Below are 16,728 nucleotides of genomic sequence, written 5' to 3'. Positions count from 1 at the left end.
ATACATACACCCCACTAGACTGATTGGCCGGAAGTCCTTAATGTCAGAGGTGTTGCCCTTCTTAGGAATAAGAGCAATGAAAGATGCATTTAATGATTTCTCAAATGTGCCATGGGAATGAAATTCCTGAAAAGTGACCATTACCTCATTACGCACCACCTTCCAGCTCTCCTTCGGAAATTGCATAGTGAATCCGTCTGCCCTGGAGCTTTATCCCCATTACAACTGGATAACGCCTTAAGAACTTCCTCTTCAAAGAACGGAACCTTAAGCATATCACTATCCGGCGTAGAAATAGCATCGAAATGCAAAACATCAAGTTTTGGTCTCCACTCCAAAGTCTCAGTATAGAGTTGCTGGTAAAAAGAAACAATACCCCCATGCACCTCATCTTCTTTCTGCAACTCTAAACCATTCACACGAATGCGCCCAATGTTATTGTATCTTCTATGAGCGTTAGCAAGCCTGTGAAAGAATTTAGTATTGCGGTCACCTTCTTTAGGCCACAAAGCCCGAGATTTTTGACGCCACGAAATCTCCTCTATAGTAGCAATCTCAGCAAAAGTCGCCTGACAAGACACTCTTTTAGAGCGTAGAGATTCCGTGACTTGCCCTGTCTCATCAAGACGATCAATCTTAGCAATTTTAGCCAGGACTCTATTTTTCTTCCATTCAAGATTCCCAAACACTTCCTTATTCCACTGCTTAAGCTCAGATTTGAGAATATGAAACTTCTTGGCAAGCACATAGCTAGTAGAGCCAGTAAACACTGCTTCCTCCCACCAGGATTGGACCTTCTCTTGGAAGTCCTCAGCTCTCCACCACATATTTTTGAAATGAAATGGAGTCCGTCTAGATCTCATACCTCCACAATCAAGAACTAAGGGCACATGATCAGACGTGACTCTAACCAAAGCTGCCTGAGTGACATCCGGGAACTTCTCCTCCCAATCTCCAGAAATCAGGAATCTGTCGAGCCTTGATAAAGTAACTGATTCTCTGCCGTTAGACCAAGTGAAAGTTGCCCCTTCCAAAGGCAAATTAATAAGAAGGTGACCATCAATAAAGTCGGAGAACTGGGTCATCTCCGAAGACCACCTCCCCCCTGTGGATCTCTCAAATGGAGACCGAACAGAATTGAAATCCCCGCCTAAGCACCAAGGCAACGACCACAATTCCTTAATGTAGCTAAGTTCTTGCCAAAAAATAGGTCTATCACAATCAATAACGGGTCCATAAACTCCAGAAAAAACCCAATTGAAATTATCATCTGATAGAGAACAGTGGCAGCAGCCTTTTAAGGTATATAAAAGGCGTGGCAAGGAGGGTTCTAAGGCTCAAACCTTAATTTGGCACATGCTAGACGATGGGTCCACTTGGAGTCTTGCATAATTAGGGGGATTTGGTCAAATTGCATAATTATGGTAGCTTCCACTTGGAGTCTTGCATAATTAGGGGGATTTGGTCAAATTGCATAATTATGGTAGCTTGCATCAATTTCGATCAAATTACATCCGTTCATAGTGATTACTTTTATTATGCTATAGAGTCAACTTTTGATTACCTCAATCATGGGGTAATCTGAGGGTCATAAGTTGCTATAAGAAGGGTATGATGTAAACTTGCTGAGGCAGTGAAGGAATGAATAAAAATATCTTTGAGATTTCTTTGTGAGTGATTCACAATTTGTGAGGGTGTGAGGCCTTCTCTAGGTGTGATACCTGGACTTGTTGGTGTATTCCAGTAGGTTTTTGTTGTTTTCAATCCTTTCTCTCTACTAATATATTGAACCATAGCTCTGTTTATTTTAATTAACAACCACTTCTCCTTTGGTTTTCTACATTTCTACTATCAAACCTCCAAATTTCTGCCCTAGTTCTTAAACTTTCAGACTCTGAATTCTTTGAGTTCTTAGCTATTTAAGGCTGCTCTCTTGTCCTACATCATCATCTTCCATCTGAAACACACATGACAAAGAAAATAGCCCTTTCCAGATATTCGTTCTGGACATCCATCCATGGTTATTAAAGGCGCACCTAGGCGCGCGCCTAGGCTCCAGGCGCATGAAAGGCGCCTCATAATAGCCCAGGCGCAGCGACCTTCATTAGGCACGTGCCTGGGACGCGCCTCATGCTTTTATTCAGGCGCGCCTGATCACTTATCCATGTGTTATTCAGCTTTTTTCATGTGCTGTTCATTTTTCCATGTGTTGTTTAGCTTTTTCTATGTGCTGTAAATTTGTCTTGTGCAATAAAAGAATAAAATAAAGAAAAGCAATATAGAAACGTGAGACAGTGGAACAAGTAAAGGAAGACCAAAAGCAGAGAAAGAAAGAAAAAGGGTGCAATTTGTTGTAGTAGTCAACTTTGTCTTCTTGTGCAATAAAAGAATTCTGTTCAGCACACATGTGCTGGAATAAAAATAAGCTTTTGTAAATTTGTCTTCTTGTGCAATAAAAGAATAAAATAAAGAAAAGAAATGCAATGATCAAATAAAAATGGATACAAAGAAATGTGAGAGAGTGGAACAAATAAAGAAAGACCAAAAAAAGAAAGAAAGTAAGGGGGGTAGTTTGTTGCAATGAACTTTGTCTTCTTGTGCAATAAAAGAATAAAATAAATTTACCATTCCTGCTTTTTTTTTTTTTATTCTATTCTGTTTTTTTCTTCTTCCCTTAAGTTTGTTTGGTTTTATGACTCAAAACTGAAACTAAGTCTCTTCTATTTGCTGTTTTTCTTAATGGAGCTTTATTGTTTTAATTGTGCTATTTTGCTGGTTGCTTTATTGATTTAATTGTGATATATTTAGTATTTTTATTACTGGATGTTTATTGTTTAATTGTTTTCTTTTTGCTGAGAATTATTGTTTTAAATTTTTACTTGTGCGCCTCACATCACTCGGGCGTGCGCCTCGCGCCTAGGCTCCAAGGGAACTCTAGCGCCTCAGAGCGCCTAACGCCTTTAATAACTATGCATCCATCTACGATCCCACATAATAAGAATGCCACCTGATGTACCAGAGGCATTCAAGGCTTCCCAATCCACGAACCTACTTCCCCAAAGGCTTCTAACCACATCATCAGAAATAGAAGCCAACTTGGTTTCTTGCAAACAAATAACATGGGCATTCCACTTCTTCAAAGCAACTTTAACCACCTTTTTTTTGTCCGGATCATTTAATCCATGGACGTTCCATGTAACAATTCGTATCTTCATTGAGAACCAAAAATGATCAGTGCCCCTCCTCCCTGCTTTCCACTTCTGGTCCTTCCCTTTTCTTTATTCACCCCATCCTTCCCTTCGTAATTTACATTAGAAATAAGGTTCTTAACCTCCTGATCACCTTTCCGATGTGCAGGTTTCCTATTTTTAACAACTTTTGTGCTTTTAGAGGTCTCTGTATTATTGTTTCCTGCCACAATATCATGAAGAATGGTTTGTGTGTGATCATCATCTCCTTCCGAGGAGACACCCAAAGCTTCGCTGACCTCGCCAATATTATCCAACACCCAGTCCATACCCAAATCGTTAACCGTCTCTAAGTAATCAGGGAGTACAGTTGCTAAGGGTTCCATAATGTCCACATCAGATTGATCAATATCCCAGGCAAGAGGACAGATCTGTTGAGACTGATCTTCAAAGTCCTCCCCTTTGCTTTCAACACCATTCTGATACAAGTTTAATTGCAGATTGAACTCTGTTCCAGGGTCATCCGTAAAATTTGTCATCAAATCATGGGTAGAGTTCGTCCCAGTCACGGAGGGTAGACCATTTAAGCCTTTTAGAGCAACATAGAGCTTAAGTTCATTAAGTAATGACACGGCTAAATCATCTGTCAGCTTAAAATGAAGGTCTCGTCCAACACAAACTGTCACCCCGTTGGAACAAAAAATACTTTCGGACTTGGTCATTGAAGACGGTGATTCTGCATCCCGTGGAACAATGGCTTCAGAAAGACCTCTCCTTTGATCCAAATGATCCTCCACTCCACCTTCACCATTTCCCATCACCTCACACGAAGAAGGGGTAGAAGATGAGCTCTTAGGATGAGAGACAGAGGTCGAACCTGGAGAAGGAGAAGGAGAAGGAGAAGGAGAGCGTGCTACCCATTTCTATTTTTCAGTACGAGTCCATCGGGTACCCTGTCAACTAGCTGAGGCAACCGGCCGTTTCCACTTTTCTTTCTCAGTCCGACGCTGAAATGAAGAAGAGGAGAGATTTTGATATTGGGTTTGAGTGTGAACATGGGCTTTCCTTGGATCTGATTCGTTAAGAACTGAAACAGAAAATGAGTTGGGTCCTCTAAGAACCCGTCTTTTTGTGTGGGCTGGCTTAGGCCCAAAATCAGGCTTGAATCTTAATGCTTTAGTTCGCCCATAACCCTTTCGCCCCAAATCAACTTTAGGCCAATCTGTGCGGCCCAGCCCAGCTTCCTCACCAACCCTTGTAGATAAGGATAGGGTCGAATCTGGAATTGAGGCTCTACGAGCTCCACGTGTAGATTTATCCTTGTCAACTATGACGCGCGTGACCGGCGCGTGTCGTTTACTTGATCTTCCTCGCACCCATTCTTTCTCAGGCATATGATGAGGCCTGTCGCCGCCTTCAATACTCTCTGTCGAGGGAACCAACGCCGGCGCAATTTCTTCCCAGATCGTCACCTTATAACAGAAAGTGTCATCATTAATAAACACAAATTGCGGACAGGTCGATCCTATTCTCACTGTAATCTGAACACTTTCGGCATCCCTTGTTTCATCAGCAACAACTCCCACAAATCCGCTGCACAACTCCCCTATTTCAACAAATAAAGCATGCCACCATAGGTGAAGGGGAAGTCCAAACAGCCGGATCTGTTTGAGACATTTTTCTCTTAGGACGCCGCAACAACCAACCCTAAAAGACCATACATCGATCCGTAGGGTTGCAGATCCCCATTGACGCCGGCCTTCCTTCAACACACGTTGGGCTTCGGCCTGAGAAGGAAACCTGAAAAGGAGCAGCGAATCAGATAATGGAGTAACCCCCATTCCACAGGACGTATTCCATGCTCTCGCGGCCCAGTCCTCCACACGATCACAACCCCCAACTTCCTTGTCAAAACGCCTGACCAAGCAAGATGAGAGAACTGATTTCCTCCCTGCGATGGACTCCCCGTTGATGTACAAAGACGGTCCTCGATGTGGAACTGCCGACTTCACATCCCCAGTTATTGAAATTCTTGGAATCCTTGCAATCTCTAAATAAGATTTCATCACGAACGAAAACAAAAAAAGAAAGAAGAGAGAGAAAGAAAAGGACAAAGTCACTATCGCCTTGAATCGCCCCTAGTGGGGTGAAATCGCCCATAGTGACGTCATCACACAAAATACATAACAGAAAAATAAAATTCAGGACCCTAATTAGTCTTTTATAGCCCAACATATAAGGGCACTTAGGGTTTGGAGTGGTGAAAGAGAGAAAGATTGAAATTCGTACAGAAACAGAGTGGGGCTGAAAACTTGTAATCTCCAATTTTACACATAGTGAAAATTTTCGCCGGATCCTAACTGTGGACGTAGGCTGTTGCCGAACCACGTATAAATCTTTGTGTTCTTTGTGTGACATGTTTACTTTTCTGTCGTGATTCTTGGTTCAACTTGGGTTCGTTGCGTTTGTCATAACAGAAACCTTATAATTTCTTTAAGAAAATGGCATAACACCCTTATGCTTTTGCATTCAAATGGTCGATTTAGTTGCAAGTATTATAGAGGTGTCCTAGATATCACAATGTTTAATAAATTTCATTTCCTTTGATTTTGGTTCATATATTTATTTCATTATTTCTTTTGTGTGTGTGAGTGGTAGGTAGGAAGAAATTTCATGAGATTATTATTTTATAGTAAAAAATTAGCACAATCTAATCAAACTTTGTCTGAGAAAATAAATGGAAGGGTTAGCTTGTATGAGGCTCCTGCCATTGCGGGGTCTGATATACGCAGCCTTACCTCTCATGCAGAGAGGCTATTTTCCATTTTGAACTTGTGACCTCCAGGTCACAATGGAGCAACCTTACCGTTCTGCCAAGACCCGCCCTAAACTATTCAATTTTGTCATATACCTCTAAAGTATCAAATACCTCCCTGAACTAATATAATACGTCACTCAAGACTAAAAAGTGATAGAGCCATTGGTTGGATTATAAAATGACAAAAAATTCCCTTTTTGGTGTAACCCTGTTACATAGAAAGTTAGTATATCATTCATATATATATATATAGAGAGAGAGAGAGAGAGAGAAACAAAATGTAGAGGGAGAAAGCCTTGGGTTTGAATCCAACTAAATCCTATTCCTCCTCCATTATCATGTTCGATTAAACCCTTGAATATCCCACTGCACCACCATATTCCAATGCCACATATAGAAATGCCGCCATGATCTGATCTCATAACCAATTCTATGATCTTTTCTCTCTAGCTTATCTCTCTGATTCAGCACGCCAGCCTTCACTTTTAGATCTCTGCTCCCTCTCTCTCTAGCCCTTCAGTCTGAAAATCTGTAATTCTTATAACTTATGAAACAAAAAATAATAATTCTTATAATACCACCTTTTTAGAAAATAAAAATGTCCTCTGCATCTAATACTAACCTGAGGGAGAGAGAGAGAGAGAGAACATTAAGACAAGCAAAATTTCCCAGATAAATTGAAAAAGTGCCAGGTTAACGTCGTTTGTGATTGTTGTGGGCGGAGGTGAAGCGAGTAGGCTGAAGGATGAGAAAAAATGATTTCTTTGACCCACAAAGAGCCACTTGTGATCATAAGTGAGAAGGCTTTTTTATGCAACTATGCATTGCATACAATTGTAATTAAATTTGGTTAAATAGTCTCTTAACAAGCCATGACACCCGTCTTTATTGCTGGCGGCAAGTCATGGCTGAACCCATTGACAGCTTTGTTTAGTGGGTTCTTTATCTCTTGTGAAGTTCAAAGTCACCAACACAGTAGACAAAAAAGAATACAAGGAAAATGGATGCTTAAGCAAAAAAATACACGAAATGGAGAAGCAAAATTATCCATTTTGGCCACGAACCAGTTGCAAAAATCATGGCTTAAAATCGTGACAAGTGGAGAAGAAGGATATTGTTAGCAAATATGATAGCCACGATTTATGGAATGACTTACCGTATTAGCATAGATTTGATTATGCTATAGAATATGCCATAGAATATTATGTGATTTGATTTAGATTTGATTTTATTTTCTTTCTTGTAATATGAGCATGTGCTCTTTTGTATCTATAAATACTAGAGTTGTAAATGAGTGAATATATCATTCAAGCCTTTACATATTATAAATCTCATTCAAACCTTTTACATATTTCTCTTCTCTTTCTTCTATATGGTATTTCTACTTGATATCAGAGCCAGGGTGGTCCGACTGCAATGAGTGCATTGTGAGTTCGGCACCACCCATTCGGGAATGGTCTAAGGTGAGATCGCCCATCCGGGGGGTGTCGGGTAGGCAGGGTGATCCGACCTCAATGAGAGTGTTGCGAGTTTGGCACCACCCATTAAAAAATGGTCTGAGGATACATAGTTTTTTCTTTTTTATGGTCTAAGGAGATATTGTTGATTCTTTCATCTACATTGTTTAAACATATGTATGAAGGGGAATGGTCTGAGGAGACATTGTTGATTCTTCCATCTACATGTTTTAAACATATGTATGAAGGAAAATGGTCTGATGAGACATGATTGGTTGTTTACGGTCTAAGGAGGCATTTTTTGATTTGTTGATCGGCACTTCATTTGAGAGAAAATCATCGCTAGTCAGATTTGCACTCTGCAACTTGTAGATTCTGAAGAAGGGTGGTAGCAAGACCGTATTTGAAGATGCATTGTCCAAATTGGGCATCTCAGATATCCACGCACCAACTTGAGGGGGAGTGTTAGCAAATATGATAGCCACGATTTATGAAATGACTTACCGTATTAGCATAGATCTGATTATGCTATAGAATATGCCATTGAATATTCTGTGATTTGATTTAGATTTGATTTTATTTCCTTTCTTGTAATATGAGCATGTGCTCTTTTTTATCTATAAATACTAGAGTTGTGAATGAGTGAACATATCATTCAAGCCTTTACATATTATAAATCTCATTCAAACCTTTTACATATTTCTCTTCTCTTTCTTCTATATTGTATTTCTACTGATATGTTACCTTTGGAAGGGTATTTTAGTAGGGTCGGGTCTCTTATAATGGGGTTGCAAGAGTATTTTAGTAGTTGAAAGGACATATTGGTCATAAAATGTGCAACAATGGTCACGTGATACTCACATGTCGGACTATCTGTTATGTTACAATGATACTAACAGGCTTACGGGAAGAGGGTAACTTGTTGACATTTCAAAATGGCCAGAGAGATTATCTGATGATATAGTAATACAGGTGGGTGATACGATAAAATATTATAATTTGTTGTTTGGTGGGTGTTTTGGGGGGGGGGGGGGGGGGGGGGGGGGGCGGGGGTGTGGGGTGGGTTGGAGTTGGTGGTTGTTATGACAAAAAGCCTAAAATATAGATGACCTACTTTCGTCACTGCATTAAATTTGAATTATAATTTAGGGGGGTTTACCCTAAGTTTGGTAAGGAAAATGATATTCGCACTCCAATTTTTATACTCATGGACTCCACTTGCATTTTTTTTTTTTTTTTAATATTTATTTATAAAAGAAATGATATAATTGTTCTTCAAAAGCACAGTCACATTCTACAATTATTTTAATAATGTACTCCTACACCAATTTTTGAAGGGTAATTCATAATTATGTTAGTCTTTTACTAAAAAAAAAATCAAGCGGAGTACAAGAGTACCACATTGGACCCATCTTGTAATGTTCTAAACAACAAATTTAAAAAGAACATTAGGTTGTAATGTGAATGATTTTTCTTTAACTGAAAACCATTTTCTTTTAGGGGAGAGGGCTCAAATAATGTACATAAATAAATGCAAATAATGGCACCCACTTTATAACACTAAATTTTGATTACACACAAACTATTAGGATATTGTTTGAATGTGTAGAATTATTATCTTTAACTCTCTTGAGGAGGGGTAAATGTTCATATCAATATGAGGGTGGACAACACCTCGCATCAAAATAGACATGAAAGGATGTCAGCATCTGCCCCTACTTATGGTATGAACACTTGCACAAGCTACAACCTAGAATGTACGAATAAATTTTGTATTGATTAATTTCTTTCTTTTGACAGGTTACACGCTCCATTGGGGATGATGATCTAAAGCCTGCTGTAACTGCTGAACCTGAGATAACTGAAACCATATTGTCTTTGGAGGATGAGTACCTTGTAAGTTTAATTGGACAATATGTTGTTATCTGTGTTTTATTAAATATGCATGGATTTCTGTTGTTAAAACATGGAAAAAATGACATGTTAAGTGTTATGAGTAAATGGTAAAAAATAAATTGTGGCTAAAGTTGAATATCTAATCTTGCATCGGCCTTGATCATGTAAACAAATTTTATTCAAAACGTTGCATTAAAAAGTTCCTTTTTTTTTTGGAAGTGCTTGGTTAAGTAACGTGATTCATGTTATTTATTTATTTTTATTTACTTTTTTGAGTGTGTCCAACTGTCACTTAAAGCATTGCTAGTTGTTACACCTACTTTTTATCATAAATGGTTTTCTGCTTGAAGTCTAGAACCTGGTAATTGTGAGTTAAACATTATATATCTTAAAAAATAAGATAATCATGAGAGATTTGATATTTTTATTTTACTTTTGGAATGGTTTACAATAATTAAATCGTAGTGTCTTGGACAAAGGAGTCAACTTCAATTAAGTGATGTCCCCTTCTGGGAATAGAATGGCAAAAAGGTAGTGAAAGTGATTTTATACTATTTTTTTCAAAATTCTATTACGGAAGAAGGAAACATGAATTCTATATGGTATTAACTCCTACAATCACATTGAATTTTTATGCACTTCTACTGGGTGTGTACCATTGTTTACTGGCAATAGGTTTTTCATGAACCAAAACTTAAGCCTCTAATTTTGTTTCTGTCAGTTGTAAGGTTGCTTCATTGTGATCTGGAGGTCACGAGTTCAAAACAGGAAACAACCTCTTCTAATGCGGAGGTAGGCTTGTGTACATTAAACCCTCCCTAGGCCCCTCAATGGTGGGAGCCTCTTGCACTAGGCTAGCTCTTTTTATTTTTAGTTTAGTTAGAATTTGAAACTACCTTTTAAAAAAAAAATTGAGTATAAAACGAGTACTTCAATCGATTGAGGTATCAATCGAGGGCTACTGGAGTCATGTCGATCAATTATGTGTCTCTTGATCAATTGAACTGCTCAAGAATGCAGTTTCCTTTTCAGCCTTTAACACTAAAAACTCTATCATCTATACAACACCAATTTGTCTATAAATACATTATCCTATAACAATCCTAGACATAGAGAGAATACATAGAGGCTTGTTATATTGAGTTTTTAAGAAAAATTGAGTGCATACATATTTTTCTTTTAGCATTTATCAATTTCATTAGATTGGTGAATGTCGTACGAGTGTGTCAACAACATAATATCTCTGGAGCAGATTTGAATGAGTTCAACACCAACAATTATTTGATCAAACTAAGATACGATTGGAAGACTAGTCATTAGAGATCAAATTACTGGTTGAAGAAGCAAATCTCATGAGAAGTGAATTTATTGACGAGCGGATTCTGTGCCTGGAGGCTCGAGTGGAGAGTTTCGTGGATCAGTTTGTATCAAGAGGTAACTAGGAGTTTTGGGGTTTGGGAATTGTTAACATAGTTGTAACTACTAACTTCTTTCTCACACTGATTTTGGTTTGCCTTGACTAAATCCTTAGTTTTTTCCCGTTTGAATTTTTCACATAAAAGTCTCAGTGTCGTTATTCATGCTTTCTACTAATTTTTTAATAGTGTTGAATGGTAGGATTGATCAGCTTGATGGATTGATTGAATTTCATTACTTACCTTTAATTTGAAACCGAAATTTTGGTAATTTAGTTAAAAATTCAAAAAGTAGTTAAAATTAGGCAAAGCTACAAGCAAGACCTATTCACCCCCCTTAGGTCTAGATCACGGACCTTATGCAACTCTATATCAGAGCCTAGTATTACGGTCCTCACTTCGTCATGATCCAATTGTGGAAAGAAGCATCCTTTGGTTCAAAAGTCAACACAATACAGGATTGCATTGGTTTTGACTGAAGTAAAGTTGTTTCGTGAGAAATTGTAATTGCCTAAATGGGGCTATTGAACATTTACATGCATTCTTCTCTAATCATTAAATGAACTTTAGAAAAGTGAAGGCATTTTGTTGCTTTCACTTTCCGGGGAGTGTTTTTTTACCTGTATAATATTGAAATCGTCTCAGGTGCATTATTATTAGGATATAAACCTGTGACGATCGAAGTAGCTGCCCTTGAATGTTCTTGAATAATAAAGAAAAGGAAAGTTTCTTTTCCGGTTATAGATGGATATTGATATTGTACAATCTTTGGCAAATGGCAAGTGACCCACTGTATTCTTATCAAAATCATGTCAGTTTTGCTACAATTGCATATTATTTATTGAACTTTATGGAATTATATATGTAGTGAGGCTAATTCATGCACTACATACTAAATGGAAGATAGCTTATTGTTAGAGGTTCTTGTCCCACGTCGGATCTGGTTGGGGAAAATATTGGGTATATATGGGTGGGTATGCAATACTATCCAACATCTTAAGTTTTTTTGGTCAGGGGGCAAGTGTCCGACCTGTTACAATTAGTTTAGAGTCAGACCTAATCCTTAATCCAGTGTCACGCCAAGCGCCCCGCCAAAAGGTGTTCGGGTTTGTCTCCACTAGGCAGAGTGGTCCGACCACAACGAGGGTGTTGTGAGTATTGAACATTTAATGGAAGAATTAGTAGAGTGTTTCCTATTATTGAAGATTTGGTGTTACTAAAGGAATCAGTGGAGAAAAATCCTCCTTGTTTCCTATTTTCTAATTCTTTCCATTCTCATAATTTCTTCTCCTATATAAAGGAGCCTCAACCATTGTATTGTATATGAATTGAGAGAGTATTATAAAAGTGATGTAGCCCTTTGGGCTCTTTGTGGTGTGGATATAGGCCCTAGTGGCTGAACCACGTAATATCTATGTGTTCTACTTATTTTATTTATCTCTTTGCTTCCTTTTTATGCTTTACAACGGTGAGTGTAGGTGGGGGAGAATGTTGGAGGTTCTTGTCTTGCATCGGATCCGAATGGGGAAAATATTGAGTATATATGGGTGGGTATGCAGCACAACCCAACAACTTAATCTTTTGGGTCAGAGAGCAAGCACCCAACCCGTTACACTCATTCTCTGTTATATTTTGGTTTTGATGGAGGGTTAATTCATTTACATGATTCTCATGTTTCCACAGGGTTTGAAGACATGTAACATAGACTAAAAGAAAAAAAGTAGAATGTAAAATAATTTTCCAGCGTTGCTTTTGTGCGTATATTATTCATTCCTGATGTATTTTATTGTTGTGTTTGTCAAACAATGAAATTTTACCTTGAGAAGAAAAGCAAAATAATGCATGGCTGGATAGGATCACATGATGATTGCCATTGCTGATGCTTATGAGATATGTTTCATGTATAGCTGGGTCCATACATGAAGTTTTATTCAAACGGATGGTTTTGTGAGAATCACGGTTTCCTCCCAAGGCAAGTAATATGTCTTTTGATTGTCAGGTAATTGCTAGTGATGGCCTCTGGGATGTTATGGACAATGCAGAGGTCGTGAGCATAATCAAGGACACCGTGAAAGAGCCTGGAATGTGCTCGAAGAGATTGGCAACTGAAGCTGCTGAACGTGGCAGCAAAGATAACATAACTGTTATTGTTGTCTTTCTGCGCCCAGTCTCTACAGCAGAGAGGATTTACTAGGTTCATGGTCATTCTCTCTATACTTGCAGGGAGTGGTGAATATTTGGTCGTGGTGAAGGTACACCGCTTCATGTGGAGTGTTTGTTATAGTATTACTGTTAGTTGGGAAGTTCAGCCTTATGTTGTAGAATTGATATATTTGAAACATGTATTAGCATTCAATACATCGAACTTCAAAGTTAATGTTACGTTTTACCCTGATGGTGAACTCAAAGTTCAGTTGAGTTCACACATCACCCCTTTGACATTACAAAATCTAACCAAGAAATGTTATCATTTTTTAGTGTTTCTGAAAGAGAAGTACTGTAGTATTCAGAAATAAACAAATAAAAGTATTTGAGACCTGAATAGCGAATTCTCATTTTACTTTTAAGAGTTCCCTGGTTAGTAGACTTTCTTTTGATTAAGTTCTGGCAATTGGCCGTTTGAATTTCAACATTAACAGGTCACGTGACAGCCCGTTTTTATTTAAATGACCATATAACCCTTAGGGTTCGTTTGGTTAGCCGGAAATTGATGGTGGAAAGTGAAAAGAAAAGAAAGTGAAGTAAAAGAACAGAAAATTATGTTTCTATTATGCATTTGATTAGCATGATTTTTTTTTAAAGAATTTGTGGGAAAATGTTGTTTCACTAGTTTGGTTAGCAAGAATGTGAAAAGAAATTGATTTATATACCAAAATTACCCTTATGAATTCAGTACCAAGAAAAATACATCAAGCAACAAGCATAATAAAAAATATAAATAATTTTTTTATGAATAAAAATATATGTGCGTGCATATATATAAAGTCCTATTTTAAAGAGTAGAAAATTGTAACTTAATTAGTACCAAGTAAAATACATTATGCTTGTTAGAAGTCCTAAATTAAAGAGTCAAAGAGTTATAATATAAGTAGGAGTCTTAATTTATCAAAAAGAAGTATAACTGACACAATACGCGAAACTGAAATGTTCGCGTGTTTTATAGAGGAAACATTTTGAGGAAAATCAATTAGTTGCAGAAATATTACTTTTCTGAAAATTTTCCTTTTCACGCTAACCAAACTACCAAATAATTTTAAAAAATTTCGTTTCCTTTCTAGTTAGTTCACGCTAACCAAACTGACCCTAATGTCACGGGCTTAGAGTTTCAGCACCACTCTAGCTGCTCCCGTGCGGCACCAAGACGTTACTTCCACTCTCGCAAGTACTTGGTCAACCTAACTCCCGTGCACACCTTAGCCAACACACTCCCCTCGTGCGCTTACTAGTGTTGTAGTGGCCCTCGCCCTCTCCTCACTTGGCTTGCACACTCACACACACTAAAGCACTTAAGTTGGCAAGGAAAGAACACTTCTATTACTTCAAAGAATATTTTGTACAAGGCTAGCACTCAAACTCTCTACAAGGCTCTCAAGACTCACTCTAGGACTTGTTGGTTGCAAAATGAAGTCCTACTCCTATTTATAGGCATCCCCATCCCTAATGGATGGCTAGGATACATTCTAACCAACGGTGGAGATTGATTCTCTAGAATCTTCTTCCACCTTCTACACATCTCCATACATATCTACAACATTCTAGAACCCTCCATACTACTCCACACAATTCTGGAGAATTCTAGAACCTTCCACACACTTCTAGAATATACTACACATATCTAGAATCTTCCACACAACTCTAGGCTACTCCGGAAGACTCTAGAAACTCCACTTGCCATGCAGTTGCCATGCAGCGTCTGCGTGTCGCCTGCGTGGTACAACCTCCATAGACGGGGCGTGACACTCTCCCCCACCCATTTCCGTGACGCCCTCGTCACGGTTTCTTCAGCTGACCCAGCCTCTCGCAGGTCATCAGCACTTGCGCATATGTCCTTGGCCCAAACGTACGAGCGCCCTTCGGGAGATGTGAAGTCCCCACGAGCTCCATCGTGTTGACTGCCACCTTTGGACTCTCCTTCCTGCCCATGAGCGGCACCATGCGTGCGGCCTTGCCTTCTTCACCTCCAAGTATCATCAACGCACCAATGCATGGTAGTGGCGCGGCGTTGTTCCTGTCCACGGCGTTGTTCCTGTCCATGAACTCCAGCCCCAGCACCATGTCATGGTCGTCTATCTCCGCAACCTGGAAGTCGGCCTTGCCCTTCCATTCTTGCATGCATAGCTCCACCTCCTTGCACACTTTACTCACGCGTGCCTCCTCGGAGTTGACGGCCTTGATCCATCCCTCCGTCTTGCGCATCTCCAAGCCAAGTCGTTGCGCCTCCTCTGGGGTAATGAAGTTATGTGTGGCGCCCGTGTCCACCAACGCTTGCACGGCTTTGCCACCAACCTGCACATCCACATAGCGCACCCCAGTTACTTTCTTCGCCTTGCCCTTTTTCTTGTTGTCATGCGCCATGCTACTCAGCATCTGCATAGCCCCCATGCACCTGTCTTCGTCGCTGCCCGTATCGTCCACCTTGCCCTTGCCCTTATCTTTCACAAGGGCGCTCATGGTCTTCTTGTTGGGGCAGTGTCGCAATATATGCGGCCCTTCGCACAAGTAGCACTTCGGCTCCCACTTGCCCTTATCGCGGCGCTCCCCTTTGCCACTAGCCTTAGACCTCTCTCCATGGTCCTTGCCCTTATCATGGCATGGGCGTCTCTCCTCATCGCTGTGCTCATCATCACTTGACTTGGGCGAGCCCCTTTTCTTAAAGCGACGGTCTCCCCCACCTTTGCCGTGGTCCCTCCTGGGAGACGTGGCCCTCCTGTCATCGTGCCTAAAGTCTTCAAGGCGCTCCGCTATAGCCATTGCAGATGCCAAGTCTCTAGGCTCCCTCCTTCTCAGCTCTGTGGCTACCCAAGACTGCAACCCATCAATGAACAAGCACACGCGTTGCCGCTCCGGCATCTCTGGGATCTCCAGCATCAAGTTAGAGTACTCCTTCACATACTCTCTTATGCTGCCCTTCTGCTTCAGGCGCCTTAGGTTGATCATGGCCAGGTCCTCAACGCACTCAAAGTAGAACTGCCTCTTGAGCTGCCTCTTGAACTCCTCCCATGTGTCAACTGCTCTTGCGCCTCTACCAGTGAAGCGCTGCCTCCACCATAGAGCGGCAGTGTCCGTGAGGTACATAGTGCCTGTCTGCACCTTCTCCTCATCATCCTCGATCTCTATACACTCGAAGTACCGCTCCATGTGCCAGAAGAAGTTGTCAATCTGGCGCGCATTCCTTGCCCCATCGTACTCCTTGGGCTCCGGCGCCTTCTTCTTCCTGGGCTTCACCACGACCTCGCGCGCCTGGGAGAACTCCTTCTTACACTCGGCAATCTCCATGCGCAAGTCGTCTACCCGATCATGCAAGTCCCTTTCTTTCTCTTGCGCCTTGTTGGTGATGCCATCAATCAGCTCGTAGAGCTCCGCCATCCTTCTCTCGAGCCTATTAAACTTGGTCTCCGTGTAGACCAAGTGTGTGGCAAGCTTCTCCTCCAATCTCTGCTCTAAGATGTGGACTTGGTGGTCTCCTCCGCTAGCCATGTCTACTCCAACAAAGCTCCCTTGACGAACCTGCTCTGATACCAACTGTCACGGGCTTAGAGTTTCAGCACCACTCTAGCTACTCCCGTGCGGCACCAAGACGTTACTTCCACTCTCGCAAGTACTTGGTCAGCCTAACTCCCGTGCACACCTTAGCCAACACACTCCCCTCGTGCGCTTACTAGTGTTGTAGTGGCCCTCGCCCTCTCCTCACTTGGCTTGCACACTCACACACACTAAGACACTTAAGTTGGCAA

General features: G+C 40.4%; 1 protein-coding gene across 4 annotated transcripts in view; it reads left to right on the top strand.

The window, feature by feature from the left end:
* The window catches only part of LOC132289974 (protein kinase and PP2C-like domain-containing protein), a 49,762-nt gene extending 36,439 nt beyond the window's left edge, over window positions 1-13,323 (top strand). For all 4 annotated transcript variants that reach the window (XM_059790036.1, XM_059790038.1, XM_059790037.1 and 1 more), the window contains exons 11-12: window positions 9,264-9,359; window positions 12,774-13,323. In XM_059790036.1, coding sequence (XP_059646019.1) covers window positions 9,264-9,359; window positions 12,774-12,968 — 291 coding nt within the window. In that variant the 3' untranslated portion in view covers window positions 12,969-13,323. The remainder of the gene's footprint in view (window positions 1-9,263; window positions 9,360-12,773) is intronic.
* Window positions 13,324-16,728: the final 3,405 nt, after the last annotated feature.

Source organism: Cornus florida, unplaced genomic scaffold (assembly GCF_030987335.1).
Source record: "Cornus florida cultivar Cherokee Brave unplaced genomic scaffold, ASM3098733v1 CherokeeBrave_3.0.0_Hap2_Chr02, whole genome shotgun sequence".
Lineage (NCBI taxonomy): Eukaryota > Viridiplantae > Streptophyta > Magnoliopsida > Cornales > Cornaceae > Cornus > Cornus florida.
Note: the sequence above shows the minus strand (reverse complement) of the source record. Positions and strands in the feature narration are given on the sequence as shown.